This window comes from Panthera onca, chromosome D3 (genome assembly GCF_046562875.1).
Source record: "Panthera onca isolate mPanOnc1 chromosome D3, mPanOnc1 haplotype 2, whole genome shotgun sequence".
Classification (NCBI taxonomy): Eukaryota; Metazoa; Chordata; class Mammalia; order Carnivora; family Felidae; genus Panthera; species Panthera onca.
In genome coordinates, this window is record NC_138350.1 from 22,665,587 (window position 1) to 22,686,644 (window position 21,058).

Here is a 21,058-nt window from a genome sequence, read left to right on the forward strand (position 1 = left end):
GGAGACCCTGGTGGGTGGGATTCTTTTTTGAGGGAAAGGATTCTTTTTTAGCCCAATGAACCTTCTGACTTTATGTCTGGCTAAGTGGATAACAGAGTAGAAGCTGTGGAAGAACAAGACATAAGACGTAACCCTTGCTTTTCGGTTCCTGGATCTTGTCAGAGAAGTAAGATACCTCTAATGTGGGGGGAAAACAAACAAAAATCAAAATAAAACCCCAAGCCTCCTATAAGAGGCGCAAATAATGGCTACTGTTCAGAGATCAAGAAAGTCTCTACGAGCCAGAGTGCTTGAGAAAGAATACAATTTGACTGGAAGGAATCCCTGTTGAGGGAATAATCACTACCCGGATGCAGCGTGGGAAGGAAGCACTGAACCTCCAAGAGCCGACCGAGCACGTGGCTGGACCAATGGCTTCACAAGCCCACTAGAGGGCAGTCTTATCCCACAGCTTTTAAGACAATCCCCTGGCCCGCACCGTGTACCAGAGAAGCGGGACTGTGAAATCCTCACAGATCCTGCAAAGTCCCCCGCAACTTAATAAGCCCGGGCACCCTGGCCGCTGTGCTGTGGAAGCTGTCTTTCTTCCCCTGGGGACTCTTCTTTGTTGAACTGAGACTCCACGTAGTTCAAGTCTCCTCTACCTCCTGTCCATCCCACCCCTATTGCCTCACCAGCAAGCTGTAGTCGGGAGTGGCTCTTGGGAGTTATTCCTGGCTCTGCCACCGACAAGCTGCCAATGGTGGGCAAGTCACTGAATCTCTCTCAGTCCCAGTCTCAGTCTCCCCACCTGTAAGAGGAGGAAGCCTATGTTATTATGACTAGGGTCCCTTCCGGTTCCCAATCTTGGCCATTCAACTGAGAGGCAGGGGACTGTCCAGAGCAATGAAGAAAGAGTGACAGTGGCCCTATCGTCCGCCTCCAGAGAGAGAGGACATGATGGCACAGTGAGAAAGTTTGTGGCCAGGTGGTCACGTTCCTTCAAAAGGCTCTTTAGGGGCACTGACTCTCCCTTGCCTGTGGCCAACAGTTTGTGGGCCCCAGAATGACGAAGTAGGTGTCTTCTACTCAGGTGATACCCTCATCTTCACAAAATCTTCCCTCGATGTGGAAGGACCCCAGGGAACAGCACGGAAAACAAGGTAATCAACAGGAGCTTGTTCCTTTATTTGGCTTTCATTCGCCATCAAGCACATCAACCAGCACCTGAGGGAAACGTGCATTCAGATCTGTCCTGATAAGGAGCACCCAGCACCTCCCGCTTTGATGCTGGCGCACCTGCAGAGTCTGATGGCAGCGGATGAAAGGCTGCGGGACCCGGGGTAGCGCAGAGCCCCAGCCACGTGGCTGCTCGCGCTTCTGGGCTTCCCTGCTCCACAGGAACGTGGAAACCTCAAGGATCTGGAGGTGAGGCACGTATGACCCATTTGGGACAGGCACTTTTTAAAAAGGCATTTTCAACAAAATCTAGGGGGGTTGAAAGGTCTCCTGGTTTCTATAGTAAAAACAGCAGGTCAATGATAAGGTGCTTAAACCCCATGTTAACAGATCCATTTCACTGACTCAGACACAACCAAGCTAATGCACAGGATTCAAGTACAGATATTTCGTTTGAAAAAATGATAATTCTCACAGCTGACTTACTTTAAAAATTAATGGAAGCTGCTCTTTAAATAAGGTTGCATTTCCTGTCCATGCCAGGACTAGACAGGAGGGGAGTCAACCCAGGATCCTATTGAGAACTGGCCTGTTAGGAGGCAGCTCGGGATTTAAAATAGGCCATGAATAATCCAGATTTAGAAAATGACACATTTATCATACTATTCCCAAAGCAAATTAAAAAACACAACACTACTTGGTGACACTTTCCCCCTCGCCCCACATTTTCAGTTTAAAAATAGACAAGGCATCTTCCTGAACCAGTCTTCACATCTTAGATCATTTCAACGTTTCACCAAATCAAGCTTGGGCCAGAATACTGCTTCAAAACAAATCTAACGCATAGATTGGGAGATTACATAATTAGGAGATTAGCGGTCTTGTGATCACTAGAAACCCTATCTCTATAAAGTCACAAAACTCTTGAGATAAGGCTGTTTCAAAGAAAGGGTGGAAAAACGAAGCCTGGTGGATGTTGCTAGTAAATTGGGCTACAGTTGGGGAGGGCAGTTACCCTTGAACTGTGCACAGACTGGCGTGGATGGAAGAGCATGAGAAGGGTGTGAACAGCAGAAAACAGGTGGGAAGGCCTCCCCAGAGCAACCAAAGTTCCTCCCTGCCTTTATGGCCCTTTGCTTGCCCTCCCTCTGCCCCTCCCACACAGTTACTTTAACATCCTTCATCACCTCTGCTGCCTCAATCGGGCAAGACCTGACCAATGTGGACAGGTCAACACCAGTGAGCAGGTGACTGGAAGCCCAGCGGTAGAATGTGGAACATAAGGTTGTCATGGTCCTTTGTTTACCTTTCCAGGGCTTGCAAGACCCAAGGCTCGACAATGTCCATAGCCACTGAGACAAGTATCAGACGTGCAAACATCTGCACACTTACATTTTGCCAAGTACAAAGTTTCAAGCCCCAGAAGACAAGGTCCTACTGTGGTTAACACTTACAGCAATGCAAGACTCCTATGGTTATTCAATAAACGTTTATTCTGAATGAAAGCAAGCCTGCCTGGGACCATACTCTTCGGCTGCTGCCCCCTGAACGTGGATATGGTTTTCCCCTAAGGAAAGTGCTGCTATCAACATGTTTGAGTTTTGAATTTCCGGATGGGAATGAGGCATTCTGATGAGAACGGTCCCGGTCCCGCTACCACCTTGTGGGTAGGAGAACTCAAAGCCTCCAGTCTACTTTAGTTTCAATTAAATTCAGGAATTCCAATCAGGAATGGATCTGGCACTCTCCCCAGTGTGTGCAGTTACACCCAGGCTTGGTTACTCCCAGCAGCCCCTGGGCAGACTCCATTTTTCACAGTTGTTTATCTGTTTGTCTAGCACTCAATGTGTTGGTCCCAGTGTCTAATACTTATTAGAGGAAATCTTTGACAGAGTATCATCTTAATCAGAGATAACCCAAAAGATGATGAAAAATCTCCTTTGTCCCAAACTCCTGACCACAGGATAACCAAGGAAGTTGGATCATTAGTGCTGATATGAAGACCTCTGTCTTCAACCTCTTCTAGGAAGCTCTGCAGACTTTTTTTGTCCCTACTGAATACAATTCTTTTTTTTTTTTTTTCATTTTGTCTTTTCTTTTACACCTATCATAACCTCCAAACAAGTCATTAAAAATTCTTTGTAGACATCTTTTAAAGCTGTGAAATAGACCTTCACATACTCTACTTACTCACTCATGTATTTTTGATATTTGGGCTCTTTTGATTTTTTATTATGATAACTAATGCTATACTGAATAAGTTGTGGCTTAATTTCCAATTTCTTTAGGAAGGGAGGCCCAGGGCCAAAGAGTATGGAGATTATTTTAAGAGTTGCAATACAATCTATACAGGCTTTTAATGCCCCTCCTTATAAACCCACTCAGTTCTTAAGGATGGCACAGATAATACAAGACAAATTCATCAACACATTTAACTTCTGGGTAAAGTGACCTGTGGTGAGCTGGCTAGGGGAAGGAAGTCAGTTTGAGAGTAATCTGCCTGATACTGCATATGCAGAAAGATACTCCAGTGTAAACTATCATGTGTTGATTATATCTACTGATTCTTCAAGGTCAAGTTCATGTGCCACCCCTCCCATAAGATAGACAAATGCTTCTCTGTAGCCTAAAGCAGCTCTTATCCCTCTCTGGGCCCTAATATCTCTAAGGATTTTTTTTTTTCTGCTGCTTACTACTTATATGATGGATTTTTCCCCTCAAATAGGACTATCTTTAGGAGTTTTGCTATTTATAAAAGTAAAATGTGCTTAATGTGAATATTGAAATTGAAAGCAAAAAATAACTCACCCTTATAGCCCAGCTTTATAACATTAACAGTGTGGCATATCTTTCCATGTTTTCTTTTAAAAAAAACCCATATATTAGCAGCAGTAAAATGCACATATATACTCACATATCAAAATACACTTAAAAAACACTTAAATAAACTGTATGTATATAATGTTCTGTACTCGCCCCCCCTTAACTCAACAATTTGTTCAACAATATTATATGCATCGATATAAAAAAAAATGTTCATCCTCCTTACCAGGTACATATATTTTTCCATTATATGGTCGTAGCAGAGCTTAAGATGGTCTCCTGTTACAGGATTTCTATATTTTCTCTATTATAAACAGTGCCATATATACATTCTCATACTCATGGTTCTGCTGGTATCTGGCTTTAAATAAATAGCTAGGGGCGCCTCGGTGGCTCAGTCGGTTAAGCATCCAACTTCAGCTCAGGTCATGATCTCACAGTTCGTGAGTTTGAGCCCCGCGTTGGGGCTCTGTGCTGACAGTGCAGAGCCTGGACCCTTAGAGCCCACTTCAAGTTCTGTGTCTCCCTCTCTCTCTGCCCTTCTTCTGCCCTGCTCACACACTCTCTCTAAAATAAATAAACATTAAATGAATAAATAAATAAATAAATAAATAAATAGCTACAAGTGGTCCTGCCTCGCCAAAGCGCACAGATCTTACATGTAAATGCCTGGCCTGGGTGCTGGGCTAACCCGCCCTCAGGGTCTAAAGGAGCCAGGAGGTAGACCTTCCTTGACCAGTCTGTGTGCCCCGGAAAAAGCCTAACAAAGCAGATTGCCCTGGGCATGGTCCACACTCAACAAATTAACATGGTAGGCAGGAACAGAGTTTAATTCTATTTGCAGTGCTATTTTTTCATTTATTTTTTAACAGTAGCAATTAACCAGTTACTCTGCGTGCTCAGCCCTGGAGATACATACAGTAGTAAGCGGCGTGTGGCAGACCCCGGTCCTTAAGGAGTGTGCATTCTGCAAGCAATGCAGGTACAGACAGAGGCCAGCCGAGTAATAAAGGAATAGTCTGAGTGTTTCATTCCAAGGACAAATGAGTAAGAAATTATGGACATGGGATCAGTTATCCCATGTCTCTATTGTAGCTTTTCCCAAAGTACATATCACAGGATGAGATTTTCTTGGTCAGGGTCCTTTGAGAAATGCTGCGCTTTCTAGAGTGACCCCTGATATCCACAGAGCACGTTAGTATGATAGAGGCCCAGGAATTCCCCAGTTTTTTGGATACAGAATCCTTTTGCAGCAACTTCTGTCAACATTCCCTCCCTTCTATGCGAGACGTTTTGGAACCCACTGCTCAGGGTGCCTGGGTGGCTCAGTCGGCTAAGTATCTGACTTCAGCTCAGGTCATGATCCCATGGCTTGCGAGTTCAAGCCCCATGTTGGGCTCTGTGCTGACAGCTCAAATCCTGGATCCTGCTTTGCAACCTGTATCTTCCTCTTTCTCTGCCCCTCTCCAGCTTGTGCTCACTCTCTCTCTCAAAAATAAATAAACATAAAAAAAATGGAACCCACTGCTCCATGGTGCATGGTATGCCAACGAGAGTGGAATATCACCCCTTATTATTCATTCCCTTGCTCTAAGGTACAGGTAGGAGGCTGGGGGATATGGCAGGGATCTACATTTTGAGCTGGAAAACAATTAGTTTATACACCGCAATTTAAATGAGATGGCTATTAGTATGAAAACATTCAGTTCCATAGTTCAACTTGGCAACTACTTAAGAGGTCCAACTCTGTGCCAGACACCTCAAGAAAGATACAAGCCAAGACCTTCTAGAAGTGTCTGTCATTATGCACTGGCTGTTGCCCTGGGAGAAGAGCTCTTGCTTGGCAAGGAGCAGGGTGAAGGTGTGGAGATCTCTTTTTACCCAAGAGAATGTTCACTTGTGGGTCTCCTCTGATACACTTATAGAGAGCAGTGTGACCTAAAGTGGCAGAAACCATTATTGCAGAGAATCCAAAATGGCACCAGGGCTTGGTTCCTATGATTTGGCATCAGCATTCTCCTTCAGTTTGGGTCCCCAAGTTCCATCTATGGCTATTCGCAAAGTGGAGCACACGGTCCTGGGCATCCGTGGGTCATTTCTTGCTCAGGCTGATATGGGTGCATGGCGTCTTGCCACAGGCCTACCCTTCATGCAATCCTTACCCTCCTACAACCTAGGCTCACAGGGGCCAAGTTAAACCTTTGCCCTCACCCCTACACTCAACTGCTTACCAAGTTTTGCTGATTCCATCTTCCAAATCCATCCATTGCTTTTCCATCCCCACTGATGCCACCCTGTCCAGGACACCAGACTTCTCATGTGAGTCACAACAACATTCTCCCTTGGGGGTCCTCTAGCCCATTCCACCTGGCCCTCCCCCCGCGCGCCCCCCCCCCCCCCCCCCCCCGCCAGTGTAGTCTCTACCCAGCAGTAAAGGGACTCTTCTAAATCACAGCTCTGACCTGGACCACTCTCCTCGGATAACTGTGTTACTCTTAGGGAAAGCCAGGACCGCTCCGCTGCTTATGGTAAACTCCACACTCCAATCCCGAGTCTAACTAGGCCGAGTTCTCACTAGTTCTCTGATGGCCTGTGTTCTCCATGCTGAGGAACGCTCTACCTCCCCAACACCAGCTAGCCTTTACCTCTTCTAATTCTTGGTCGACTTAGGTGTTATTCCCTTTACACTGTTACTGCCTGTGGCCTGACTGTGCCCCACTGTTGCAGCTCTTATGACATCACACTGCAATTGTTTACTCAAAGTGCCTCCTCACTAGAGGGCGGCCGATGTGTCAGACTTCTTTCCTGCTGAATTCCCAGAATCCAGCAAAGGGCCTGGCACAGGGTAAATGGCCAAAAAAATGTTTGTTGATTAACCCAGAAAGATCAGCTTTTGCCCTCAGGGTTAGCATCAAACACCTAGGTCGCTGCTACTTCAAGCATAGACCGTAGCTCGCTGCTGGTCACCTCATCTCCGGTTTCCTTTGACTCAGATTGAGAAAGGTCTGCTCTCTACCACATCTCCTTGGAACTCAAGATTCTGCGCATTTGAGACTTTCAGGATTTGGTTTATTAACTGCGTGCACATCCCCTGCGGCGGCATTTGCCGATGGGCCTCTTACTGGTGGTTAGTGCTAATGCAGCCATAGTTGTCTCTGGGCAACCGCGACCTCAGCCACTACAAGTGACTCTGCCTCAATGTGGATCTTTATCAGGCCCCAGGCCCCTGTGTGAGCACATCTCTGATGTCAAACCTCTTAGAAAACAAGCCTGTGCACCTGCAATGTTTGTTCCTTCCACTCTCTGGAGGAAGGCAAGGTCCTTTAAAACTCTGACCAAGGGAAAACGCTCACCAAATGACTACCCTTGGGCAAACCCACAGGAAGAGATGGCAGGAGATGCAGATTTTTACAGCACCCTCCCATCATCACTCAGGGGACGCTGGCTTTTCTTCAGCCTCAAAGACTGGTGGAACCTATGGAACATCCTGAAACAGGTGGAGACAGATGGCCTGTACCAATAGGGGCCTGTCTTGGGGAAGTGAGCAGACACCAGTCTGCCTTCCCCACCTGGTGCGAAGACCGGAAGCTTGGCTTTCTGGGGGAACCAGTGGCAGACTCCAAACTCCCCCACTCAGTGACAGCCTCTTTTGGGGGCAGTGAGACCAAAGCACAGGCTTGAGAGGCACACCCGCCTAAGGCTTGAGCCTGGGGCAGATCATTGCCAGGAATGCAGGGTGTCAGGAACAAGTCCTGGGTATGGGGCCACTGCCGCAGGGCCTGCTCTGTGGTCGGAGAGGAACAGGGGCTGTGAACACCGATGGAGACCAACCAGGCCTGACACCCACCGGTCTCTCCCTGCTGGTCCTACCGTAGTCCAAACAGCCAGCGCTCCTTGGGTCCTTTTATGCCCCACCCTCCGGAGGCCACCGAGTGGTTTTTAAACCCTCCCTCCTCACTTTTTCCTTTCCTCCTCCCCCGTGTTCTTCGCTTGGCAGTGACCACCCAGGCACCAGGCTCTTGATCATTCTGGTCAGCTGCTGTTCCCTGAAGCATGAGTCACTGCTCTGACAGAGGATAGATACTCTTGCCAGGCAAGGGGGCTTGCAGGGCCCGTCTCACCCAGCGCCCTGTTTTCCTACAGAAACCTTTCGTTCCATAGGAAATGAGGTCACACACCAGAGCACATGGGTAACCGGTGAGAAAATGCTGGCGCCAAGAAGGGGGCGGGTGTCAGAAGCGTGGAGGGAGAGGACCCTAACACACAGGAACCACCAGACGAACCACCTGCTGCTCTGGGACAGCCCAGAGAGGAAGGGGTGCACCTAGCTTTAAAAAATAACCTGCTTTCTTTAAAGCATATGCAACATAAATGATTTTACCAAGCCAAACTTGCAGGGAGTGTGGCTTATTCACTTTCATGATTTGGAGCTCCTAATCCACTGCCTAAAGGAGATCAACACACAAAACGGCCCCAGAGGGGTAAAGAGGGGCGGGGCTGGGCCGCCCGGGCAGCCAGGCAAGCTCACTTTCCGGGAGTGGGAGAGGAGGTGGGTGGGGGTGGTGGTGAGGGTGGGTGGCGCTGCTCTGCCCGCTCCACCCGACTCCTCGCTCCAGGGCTTGGCTGCAGCCCGGCCTGACCTTCCAGGTTTCGCTGGCAGGAGATCAAAGTGCCGAAGCCACAAACACAGCTCAGAACTCGGAGGCCCCGGCGGCCTCCCCCCAGGGTCCCCCCTTCCCTTCCACCCTCCAGCTTCAACCCCTGGCCCTGCTACTCCACGCCCTCCTTCAGAGTCCCTCCCCCTCCGCTTCCCCACGCCCCCCAGTCCTTCTCTCCACTCAGTAGGGCCGGCCTTTGGGGGCGGGCTCCCATCTGCCCTTCGCCGACCCTACCGGGCTGGCCGCGCCCCTCCCCACCGGGAGAAGGTATTTCTCGCCTTAATTAAAGTCATTAAGCCTCCAAAGGCTCCTGCGGGCTGCTGGTTCTGAGCTCCAGAACGAGGAGGATGCATTTTAAGTCCTAGTTAAGATTATGCTGATCTATTTAGGAGGTATGTAGCAGCGAGAATTCAGCGGTCAAGTTAGTGGTTAAGGCTGCCTCCGTTTAAATAGTATTATTTATTCCCCAAATATGTAGCAGTCCCACTTAATTTCTCCTAATTAAAGGAATCATCAGAAAAGTCTGGAGTCCGTGGCCATGTCACGGCGCCATTGCACAGGTTGGTACCCTCTTCACAATCAGAAAATGCTGGGTTCAAACGGAAAATGCATTTCCCCAGATCTTAATCTTAAACATAGACATTTTACACCAGTTCCAAGAAACACAATGATCCTCTTTGTTTTCACACCTGACAAGGAGCACCCCAACCCAGGAAGCCTGTCCACACCCTCCTTTCCATGGCCACTGCTGGGTGAAGGGATGTTATGGAAAAATGTCTGCAGTCGGGTTGTTTGATGAGATGTCTACGCCTGGCAGAGAAACTTTTGGAAGAACTTGTTAGCTGCTATCTTGGGTTGAGTTTCCAGAAGTCCCACTTCAGGGCCAAATCTTACAAAGTCAACAACTAGAAAATTTAAACAGGACCACTCCCTTTTCTGCATATGACAGGTAACACTTGTTTAATAATCATTGGCAAGTTAATTGGGTGGCGTATTTGGGCTTAACAAGGAACAACAGTGCCTACAAAGTCTGAAGACCCCCCAGCCTCCCTTCTGCCTTGAGAGGTGGAGGGCAGACTCTTTGAGGGCTGAGGGCTGGGCTCCTGGCTACTGCAGCCATCAAGCAGGGCAGACTTGGTTCTCAACCTTGGCCCACTGAGGAGGCAACTGGGGAAGATTTAAAAAATACCCTGCCCCTAGAGATGATGATTTCATCTCTGTGGAATGGAGCCCCGGCAGCAATATTTTTCTAAAAGTTTCCTAGTTAGTTTTAAAATTCAGGTAGGGCTGAGAGCCACTGAGCTCCAAACTGCAGGAAGCCCCTGGGATGGCTGTCAAAAATGCACATTCTGGGGCCCCTCTTCTGATTCAGTTGGACTGGTGGAGGTCCAGAAGCTATCTAAACAGCACACGGGCAATACTTAACGATGGGGCAAAGGAAAAGTGTTAGCGAATTCCTGTATTAGGTGGTACACTGTTTGAAAAAACAAGATTACTCTGATTATATGATTTTCTTATTTGTACTAAGAGGAAGAGAATCTGAATGAAAGAATGTTTGCATGCCTGAGGCAGGCTTGCTCCTAACATTGGAGGGAGTTGGGACAAGATCCAACAAACCACGAAATAAAATATATGCCACCCTTCTATCTTTATGTACACCTTCATAAAGATCCGAAAGGTCAGGTTCAACTGAGATTTCTCTAACTCCCTGGAGTTCCTCATCAGAACATGTCATTGTGGAGAAAGCCAACTCCTGACCCACCTTGCATTTCAAGAGGACTTGTACACATGGGCATAAACACCCCAGCCTCGAGGCTAAGGTCTGTCTATCCTCCTTGGGAAGAGGGGTAGGATCCCAGGGGAGTCGGCTCCCAGGAGGATGGTCCCGGACAAGAGGTCTGCCAGGTGCTGGAAGCCAGCACTGGCTCATCTTGGGGGAATTTGGGATCCCGGGAATGGTTTATAGAAGGGGGCTTCCCTTGGACTCTTCACCCAGTGGCCAGAAGCTTCAGAAGCAGGGCCTTTATTGCCTGGTCTCAGGACAGTACTGGCCCAAAGCATCAGACTCCAAGAGGGAAAAGTGAGCAAAGCACCTATTATGCACCAGACAAGGCAGTAGGTGCTTTCAAATGGCATGCAACTCTGTAGTCAAGGGAGTGTTGACTCCCATTTTATAGCTAGAGGCTCAGAGGTGACCTCACAAAGCCACGAAGTAGAGAGGTGACATGTGACCTCATCCTCTCCGTAATCCCAGGCTACAGAAATACTGTGGTTATCCTAGGGCTTTCCATAATCAAGTGTGATAGAAATGTGTGCACATATATCAACATGAATGCTGAATCTCCAAGTATTCCATTAATAGCTTATGTAAGTATTGTATTTCCCAATCCTACAAGGCATCCAGATAGCTCTTACCTAACCCATTTGGACTCCCTCATCTTTAAAACTCTCTTTACAAATGTCATGCAGCTCATATAGTCAATGTAAAGAGAGGTGGCAGGGTGGAAAATTCTACTGTTGTACAGGGTTAGCTGCTTGAAAGCTCATGTTTTTTTTTCTCAGAGGGGCTATTTCTTATTGCCATTCTAGTCAACGCGAGCTCCCAAACAATACAACTTTTACTCTGTACACTTCTTAAAGATCTACCAAGGTGGTTCCAAAATGGTTCCCCATATGCCCTGTCACATTGTGTCCTTGAATCTGTGACTTGGTATCAGCAGAATTTAGGAATGATATGGCTCCATTGTCTCTCAACTTCACACCAGAATCACTTACAACAGCAAGAGAACCAAACCCCTCTCTCTAGAGAAGGGCAGAGTCCCAACCCCCTCACCCTGAGTCACACCAGTCTTATCTGGGGGCAGTCAGTTTGATGACACCCCCAACGAAGGTGGCCAGGAGGAAGAACACAGCCTGAAGGTGACCCGTGAATGGGATCAGGGAAGGGGCAAGGGCAGGGGGAGGAGCTGTCACCTCACACAGCTCGGGCTGAAATCCTGGCTCACCTTGCCAGCGCTGTGACTGCGGGCAGACTTGACAACCTTTCTGTGCTTCCTCCATCTGTTCAATGCGGATCATGCTAACAGGACGTATTCTCACGGTTGTTGAGAGAGGTCAGGAGACTAGATGAGAAGATGCCAGTCGACTGGCAAGTGCTGAGACGCATGCACTATGTGTATCTCCTGTGGGCACCTGGCCCCTCCCTTGACTGTTTGCATACAGGATTCTTCTCTCCAGGAGAGAGAGCCCAGTTCCCACACAGAGCGGCAGGCGGAGTCACAGAGACTCCACCTTTGAAAGGTTCTGGAAGTCGATGTGTCTCTGCCGCGCATCACATACACACAGGAACGTCACAGTTGGGGGCAAGAAATGATGCCATGGCACAAAGCAGGTGGAAGGCGGTCAGACGCCCAGAGGCATACTGGGATATCCTGGGGAGCTATTTAAAAATACCGGGGCCCAGCCCTCCCCAGAGACTGAGGGGCACTGGGCTGGAGGTGGACCTGGCCTCCGGAGGTTTGAAAGCTCTCTGGGTTGATCTGTAGGCATAGCTAAGATAAATAACCACAGGGACCAAGACCCTAAGGAGCTCAGAGGAGAGAGGGTGGCAGGGAGTGTGCTTAACTCCAACTCATCATTCCCTCCCAGAACTGCCAGATTCCTTTCTCAGTTATACTATTTGGTTTCTAGAAACCCACTCATGCTATTTTACCTCAGACTTAACAAGAAGAATGTACTTCAAGGCAATCAACAATTGAGCTTCCTGTGATCTGGCTCTGGGAATGAGACCTACCTTCCCCAACGCAGAAGTCTGGGTCCTTCACAGTCAAAGGTCTCAGAGGCGGTGACTATCACAAGCACCTAGACTGGCACCTGGAATCCGGCAGGCAGCAAATGCTGTGGGGAGGGGCCGTGGGCACAAGAGCCAGTCTCTATCCCATATGGGGCAAGCTTTTGGGGTTCACAGTAGAGGTTCTCCTAGCTCCTTAGGTCCAGACCTTTGGCTTCTACTCCACAGGGGTCCCAGGACCTCAAACAGGGGTGTCTACCCCCTGGCAGGACAGAGCCACAGAATGCAAGTTCCAGAAGTGTCCTCTGAGATAACAGCATGACAAAAGTTCTGAAAGATATGAATTCCAGGGACACCATTTTCAAGTTGAAGTCCCATTTTTCTTCACAAAACACATCCTTTCTTGAACTAAAGCCCTCAAACACACTCTGGGCTGAGTTAGCCAAGTCATAGAACTTGGATGCCAACTGCCCAGCTAACATCCACGTCTCTGCCAGTAAATGATGACAGCATTTGCTATTAGGAACAATTCTAGTGACACGGACTGGAGTGTGGAGAGGAGATACCAGATGTACCAGCTGAGATCACGGGTTAGTCTGTAAAACATAACAGGAGTTAAACCCAGGAAGGCCTTGTCTTAATGTCTGAATAAAAGAACAAGTCCTATAGTCACATCTCTATAGGCCAACAAGCTGAAGGCCATGAAAACTATACTCTTATTTCTTCCAAATGCATTCTAGTCCTGGTGCTTAAGTCACCACAATGGTGGTGATGATGGAAGGGGAAGGAGAAAAGCTGACCCAGGCACCAAGGTGGCCTTTCTCAGGCCAAGAACGGACAAGAGGTGAAGGGAAAAGATGCTGTTGGGCACCCCCCAGGGGCAGCAGCTATAGTACTTCCTGCTTCCTGTTTGAAGTCCCATCCACGTCCCTCTGTTTGGGCTACAAAGCAATATGGGGAGCGTAGTCCTTGCCTGTGCAGAGCTTAGAGAAATGGAGCTACCCCGTTTCTAGCAAGGGAAACAAATGAATCCAGAGCTCAACAGTGTGGGGCCACCTTGAAGGGTGCTCAAATCAGGTCTGGAATAGATGAGCTTGGATGTGGATGTGGATGTGGATGTAACGGGGCTGGTGTGGTCAGGAAGTACTTCATGGAGACCAAGCTGCCCAAATGAAGAAGGGAAGGCTGGCCAGGAGCTGGGCACACAAGGTGCTGGCTGAGGCTCGCAGACCCTACAGATACACCAAGGACCAAGAAGGGAAGAGGTTCACAAAAGGCAATGCTTGGTTACATGGGGATTATACATTACAGTCCACGCACAAGGCCACAGTGTAAACACTGGCCACCATTTATTAACTAGCCTTTCTCTCGGCGGCAGTCAGCATGCCCCCAGGTTAGTTTCTGGTATACAACACAGCATTCACACACAGCCCCTATGGTTTACTAACACTTCTGGATCACTGACCAAAATTCCATTTTCTCTGGAAAGGGTTCCCTGACCCCTGCAAATAAGGTTCATTTGGGTGGCTAGGTACTTCCAGACAAAAAACCTAATGTGACTGTCTTTCCTACGGTTTATTAATTTAACACATACTTGTTGAACCCCTACCATAATGGTACCATCGTATGCTGAAAAGAGCCATCCTAAGAGATCTAGTCCTTCTTCTCAAGGAGAGCCACTAATCACACTAGGGACCCGTATGCACAGCAAGAAATACTCCTTGAATGGAAGAAAAGAGAGAGGAGGAGGAGGAGGAGGAGGAGGAGGAGGAGGAGGAGGAGGAGGAAAAACGGTGCCTGCTGACAGGGTCCTCGTGTCTCCACTTTATGTCAGACCTCACTTACCACTCGGTGGACGGCACACCTCAGCAGTGCCAGCACGCTGCCTCAGAACCCTCGCGCAGCAAATTCTAGAACATCTATTCCATACGAACACTCATATCCAACTATAAATATAGGGGCAATTATTGTTTCAAGAAAGCAGATTAGTTTTAAAGTATAGTTGGATAAACTTTAACAGTGCAGAAAATTGAAAAACCCAGTTAAAGACTTTAAAAGTCCTTAGGATGAAAGAGGAGAAAGGGACCATGAGCCACAGAAGGTGGAGTTGGGCTGGATCGCTTCCTTTGGTCAATAACAGGTCTATGACTGTGTCATTAAGAAAAGGACTTCTTGCAAAGGAACAGCTTAATCCCAGGAAAAGGAAAGAGTAAAAAGGTTACATTAAGGGAATCAGGGATAATCTCTATCAATTACCCAGAGCCTTTCCTGTTGGGGAAGTCTCAAAAGAAGAACAGGAAAAGAGCTGGGTCATGATCCAGGTGCTTACGCTTTGTTTTATGATCCAGGAGTTTGGCAGTCTGGTTTCTGGGGGAGTGGAGAGAGCTAAAACGGCAAGTGCTCCGTAACCCCCCAAACAAGCAGATTGTTACAGAATATGGCAGTGTTGGCTCGAGAGGAGCCCAACTATGGCAGGCACGGGGGACCGGCTGGCATCATTCTGAGGCTAAACAAGTCCAACTGCATACCCTCCAGCGTCTGGGACGTTCGAAAAGACCAGTGAGCCAAATCCAGAGAGAGAGAGAGCGAGCCTGCTTCCTGGCCCCCGAAGCCAATGAGGCCCAGCTGAAGAGTCACTGCAGTCCTCATGCAGAGGGACAGAGGGGGCCTGTTAGGCAACAGTGACCTCGACTATGGTCCATCGGAATCGATTAAGTGCCTCTCAGTCCTGGAATGGGATTAAAGAGCACCTAGTCCCACATCCTCGATTTGCAAAGGATGCAGTGACTTCCCGAGGTCAGAGAATGCTGGCAGCAGTGGAGGGCGTTCAACTTAGAGCCGACTGCATCCTGTCAACCCTGCCCCATACTTCTTTAGCGTCCATTAAGTTTTGCCATGTCCAAGTTTTTCTTTTTGGGGAAAAATCAAAACTTAGGGGCATCCAATGTTAGTTTTCCAAAAATAACGGAAAGATATATTTAACTAGCACCCATTACTAAGAACATAAATATTTTGCGTATTATTTTAAGCAGTTGTTACTAGAACATTCCTGTGCCGAGAGATCTGAAGCCAAGCGTTTACGGAGAGGATTATTAAAAAACTGACGTGTGAAAGGAAGAAGGCTTGATTATAATGGACTTGCTAGCAGACAGGTGTACAGGAGTTTAGAAAGGAGGCGGAGTCTTGAAAAGAAGTATAAATTCAGATAATTCCAAATGTACTGAGTTCACTGTCCAGGTGAGTCCTTTTGAATAATAACAGAAGCCCCTAAGTGTTCCCCGCTATGCTGGGATTAGGACATCTGCCTAACTCAAACTTCTAAAACACAGAGTGGCACAGAGCACCCAGCCCCTGTGACTGTGCTGTTCACACCACACATACAGATAGCCCCATTCTCGTGATGTCATGCAGATATGCTACATTAAGATACGATGATAGACCAGGACCAGCCAAGACTAAGAGATATTCAGCGTCCCCAAGCCCCAAACCCTACTTGGGTCCCAGCTTGGAGAGAAAGTGTGCCCAGGATCAGGGCCTGACAGTCAAGAGGAGGTTAGGTTGGGGGGTCACGTTAACATCTAACAGATGAAGTTACAGATTAACTCGTCACTGGTATTGGTTGGTTAATGTACAATTTTGTAGGTAACTTCAATAGTCCTGGCCCAAGTTCAGAGTTAAAAAAAAAAAAAAAAAAAAGGCAGTGTGCCCTTTTCTCATTTAGAATTTAAAAAGTGATGGGAAGGAATAAACAGATACATACAACCAACACGAATAAATCTCAAAGTAATTATGATGAGTGAAAGAAATGAGGTTAAAGAGTACATATTTGCATGAGTGCATTCATATAAAACTCTATAAAATTCAAACTAATCTACAGTAGGAGAAAGCAAATAATGGTTACCTGGGGATTGGGGAGGAACAAAGGGGAGGGGTGGGAGGGCCTCCAAAGGGGCAGGAGGGAGCTTTTTGGAATGATAGAGTACATTGACTGTGGTGATGGTTTCATGACAGGGGTGTGTGTGTATGTGAAAACTTATCAAATTATACACTTTATTATTTTTTTATCAAGAATTTATAACATCCATTTTTTAAGTTTATTTATTTTGAGAGAGACAGAGAGAAAGAGAGCATGGGCAGGGCAGGGGCAGAGAGAGAGAGAGAGAGACAGAATCCCAAGCAGACTCTGCACTGTCAGCGTGGAGCAGGATATGGGGCTTGTACTCACAAACCGTGAGATCGTGACCTGAGCTGAAACCAAGAGTCGGACGCTTAACTGACTGAGCCACCCAGGCGCCCCTACACTTTATTATTTTTTTAAGGTTTATTTATTTTTGAGAGACAGGGAGTGAGAGCATGAGCGGGGGTGGGGGACAGAGAATCCGAAGCGGGCTCCTTGCTGACAGCAGAGAGCCCAGTGTGGGGCTTGAACTCAGGAACCGTGAGATCATGACCTGAGCGGAAGTCAGACGCTTAGCTGACTGAGCCACCCTGGTAGGTGCCCCTCAAACTATACACTTTAAATATGTCCTGCTTATTCCAGGTCTATTATACTTCAATATAGAACTTAAAAAAAAAAAACAGATGGGGGGAAGAATCCACAGATATTTTTTCCCATGATTCCTCTAACTTCTTAAAAGTAAAATTTTAATGACACAAAGAACTCTTTACCACGTGATGCTGGTAATTTTAGCTAATATAGGTAAATTCTAACGCTGGTCTAAAAAACTATCCAGACTGAGGCAGATAATACCTCCTTCTGATACTCTAAAACTGTCTTCAGTATTCTAAAACCAATCCCCCTCGAAGCTGGGTGAATGGGAAAGGGAGACTGGTAGCACAGTGCCCGCATGGACTCTGGGAAGCAGGCAGATCCCAGGTCAGTATCCATGAGAGAAAGTTACCTTAACACAAAGATGATCAGGACTGCGTGTGTGTGTGTGTGTGTGTGTGTGTGTGTGTGTCTCTCTCTCTCTCTCTCTCTCTGAAGTTGCTACTGCTGCCCACAGTTGGGGGAACCAGTGGCCTGAGGGCTTTTTTTTTTAAATTCACGGTTCTCTTACTAAATTGATGCCCTTAGGCAAGTCACTTCATATCTGATCCTCAGTTTCCTGATCTGTAGAACTGGAACAGTGGTAGGACTTTATTAGGTTGTTGAAGGGATCAAATAGTTCAGAGGTATAAAGCGCTTGGCATAATTTGGGCACATGGCAGGTGCCAATGGCAGCTGTGATTACTGTTCAATGATCTAGTCCTAAATGAGTAACAGCACTAAAAGGTGTTGGTTGTTGCCAATCGGACAAAGGCTGCTTCTTTTTTTTTTTTTTTTAATATTTTTTCAATGTTTATTTATTTTTGAGAGAGGCAGAGACAGAATGCAAGTGAGTTAAGGTCAGAGACAGAGGGAGACACAGAATCCAAAGCAGGCTCCAGGCTCCGAGCTGCCAGCACAGAGACCAACGCGGGGCCCGAACCCACGAACCGTGAGATCATGAGCTGAGCCGAAGTCCGACGCTCAACCGACTGAGCCCCCCAGGCGCCCCTGGACAAAGCTGCTTTGAGAGAGGGAACTTATGTTTGAGTTTTGAACCGGGTATATGAACTGTCTTTAGTAATTGCTTTATTTAGCTTGATGCCATGAATACGAGTGTCATTGTTTTCCCCTCCACTTGGGCTTTCGTTTGGAGCTGAACTGAAACAAATATCCTCCATAATTAGATGGGTCATCAGAATTTAAACTGCTCCACTGTGATCTTCAATCCTTCCTGGCTCAATGGAGAGTTACACCAAAGTATCAAATAGCTCCTCCTGCCAAGAGTTACAAGAAATTCACACCTGTCAGGGTAGACTGAAAAAAATGGCCACAATACTTCTCCTTTCAAGAGGTGGAGCTTATTTGGGGTCACTGGGTGGCTGTGGGTTAAATGTCTGACTCTAGACTTCGGCTGTCATGATCACATGATTCATGGGTTCAAGCCCCACATCGGGCTCTGCATGGACAGTACAGAGCTTGGGATTCTCTCTTACTGCCCCTCCCCTGATCCCTCTCTCTCTCTCAAATAAATAAACTTAAAAAAAAAAAAAAAGAAAGAAAGAAAAAGAAAAAGTGGAGAATCTTTTTGGTTCTTGAATCTGGGTTTGGTCATGTGATTTGCTTTGCCCAATGGTTCATTAGCAAACCTGATGCATGCAGAGGCTTGGTAAGTGCCTGTGCCTGGGGCTTGCCCTCTTTTGCTGCTGGAAACCCTTAGACTATCATGCGAAGAAGTCTGAGCTAGCCTCCTCGGTGAGGAGAGACCACATGTCACGAGGGCACAACTATTCCAAGTGAGGCCCTAATGAGCCACGAGCAGACCAGAGAGTGAGCAAACTGGCTCAGACCAGAAGAACTGCTCAGCTGACCCATAGAATCAAGAACAAATGAAAATGATTGCTGCTTTTAAGACACTAAGCTTCAGGGTAGTTTGTTACGCAGCCAAACTCAGACAACATACCTGTGCTGAATGAATGCTCCACAGGGTCATGTCACCTCACCCAGGCTGTCCTCCGTGCCGTTCCACAACCCTGTTGACGTGGACTTGTGCTCGTGAGCCTGCTTCTCCTTCTCTATATCCAGGTTCCATTTGCTGACATGGTCCCTGCTTGCCTCTGGAAATTTCCAGACACTAAGATCCTGCTTATATATACACTTCTCTCAACTCCTCCTCAGTCTCTTTTTTTGATTTCCCCCCCTCCTCATCCCTTACGTTAAGTTTTCCTTGGAGTCGTGTGCTGGCCCCCTTTTCCTAGTCCACTCTCTTCCTAAACAAGCTCACTCAGGCTCTTGGTTTGAACCTACACTCCCACCTAATGGCTTCACAAACGTCATCTCCAATCCTGACCCTTTTCTTGAATTCCAGGACTCCAATTCAGCACAGTTGAAACCGGTCACCAAGTTTTTCTCAAACCTGCACCACTTGACTCACACTAACGGAACTGTCATCATGGGATCCCAGACCCTTCTTTGCCCCCTCCACATCCAGGTCGCTCAGATCCACCCTCCACAGATGACCCACAAGTAGGCTCCCTCCTTTCACCTCCCTGTTTCCAGTCTTTTTTCCAGTCTGTCCCATACATAATGCCAAGAGTTACCTTCTTGCCTTTTTCAGAGTCAAGTCCCAACTCCTTACCTTAATGTCCAAGAATCAGCTTAGTTTAGACACAGTCGACCTGGCCTAACCCCTCTCCCACTGCCTGCCTCCAAGCACTGTGTGCTCCAGCCACACAGTTGCCTATTTCTGAAAAATCAAGACACCCAATAACCTTTTTGCTTTTACCTTAATTGCTCTCCCGGACCTTTCTTTACCTCTCAACGCCCTTCTCATGCAAGGACCCACCTAAAAGCCTTTCTGCGCACAGCCTTGCCCAAGTTCTCCAGAACCATCTCTATACCACTGTAGCCTCCATGTGAGCCCTTCTTATGAACCCTCACTTCACTCCCCCTGGTTGATGGGAATATAAGCATCCTGTTTTCACGTCCCATAGGCCAGGCCACGTGCACAGGAAAGCCCTGCTCTACCCTTGTTTTCTTACCATAACGAAAAATCACGGCATCCCCTTTCCATTCTCAAACGTGTGCTAACTTTGAATGACAATATGGTTACCCTACTTTGGTCTTACAGTGCTTGACACAAATCAGAGGCATAAAAGCCTGCTAATCCAACCCATTTGGGATCATTCTTCGTATTTATTGTTTGACTGTCAGACAACATTGATCTGTGCTCACACTTGATTCACTCAGCCTTCCAGAGACAACCCCGGTGGTGGTACTCTACCAGCAGCTTAAGATCGTACGATGGAGATCACAAACTCTGCCCACAGAGGCCAGGCATAAGACTGATGGCCGTGGATATGCTGCCGTGGTGTGAGGGGAACAGCAGCACGGTGGGGTCTGTGGCAGGCGAGACCACACACGCCTGTCTGATGGGAGCAGCTGGCACACGGCTCAGGCCGTCTTCACCAGAGAAGTGGGGCACCAGTGCTGCCAGGTCTTCTGACTTTCCAAGAGGAGGTAGAAATGTGGATTTTTAAACCTTCCAACTGAAGTGTTGGCAACTGATTTATACTTCGAACACAGAGCGGGTGTACTCTGAATAGCCAATGCCTCACCTCTTCGGTCTCCAGCAAACCCACAGATCTCTGCCTGGAAAACGCCCCACCTTCAGGAATGGAAATAAATGAGTGGGCTCCAGAGGCGGGGCTGAGTCTGTCTCTGCCACTCATCAGCTCGGCCGCAAAGATCATCTATGGGGGCAAAGCACCACTGTCTCGGTTTGTTTAGAATAAAGGGGTCAGACCCCCTTTCTTTCTAGGTGTTGGTTGCCTTTCCCATTTCAAGTCTCTTAGATGAAAACGTGTGGCAGAGGTGGCCTTACTGCCCCGCACTGGGCACACCCCCGAGGATGCTATGGGGAGCTTCACACGGGAAGGAAGTTTCTCCAGCTGAAGTCACAATGCTCTGATACAGCAGCCCCACTCCGCTCTCTGCTCACCACAACCTGAGCCAGCCCTCGCTCAGACGGGGCAAACTCTTTAAATCAGAATATGTAAACATCTCATTTGAAACTCCCTGGTTAATCAGTAATCACTCTTA

The 21,058-nt window shown here is 47.7% G+C and overlaps 1 protein-coding gene and 1 long non-coding RNA gene across 6 annotated transcripts in view; one reads left to right on the forward strand and one right to left on the reverse strand.

Annotated features, from left to right (window-relative positions):
- ZNRF3 (zinc and ring finger 3) overlaps positions 1–21,058 on the reverse strand; it is a 155,729-nt gene that overhangs the window by 13,940 nt on the left and 120,731 nt on the right. Inside the window, exons 1-2 of one of the 5 annotated variants that reach the window (XM_078435598.2) lie at positions 6,627–6,694; positions 6,213–6,275 (exon numbers count right to left, since the gene is read on the reverse strand). The exons of 2 other annotated variants lie outside the window; for them this stretch is intronic. In XM_078435598.2, the coding sequence (XP_078291724.2) occupies positions 6,213–6,248 (36 nt within the window). In that variant the 5' untranslated portion in view covers positions 6,249–6,275; positions 6,627–6,694. 2 more of the 5 variants (XM_078435597.2, XM_060612821.3) reach the window with 2 other exon arrangements.
- On the forward strand, positions 15,585–20,776 carry LOC132665603 (uncharacterized). The gene is made up of 2 exons (XR_009604193.1): positions 15,585–15,666; positions 20,207–20,776. It is a non-coding gene; the product is annotated as an uncharacterized LOC132665603 (long non-coding RNA).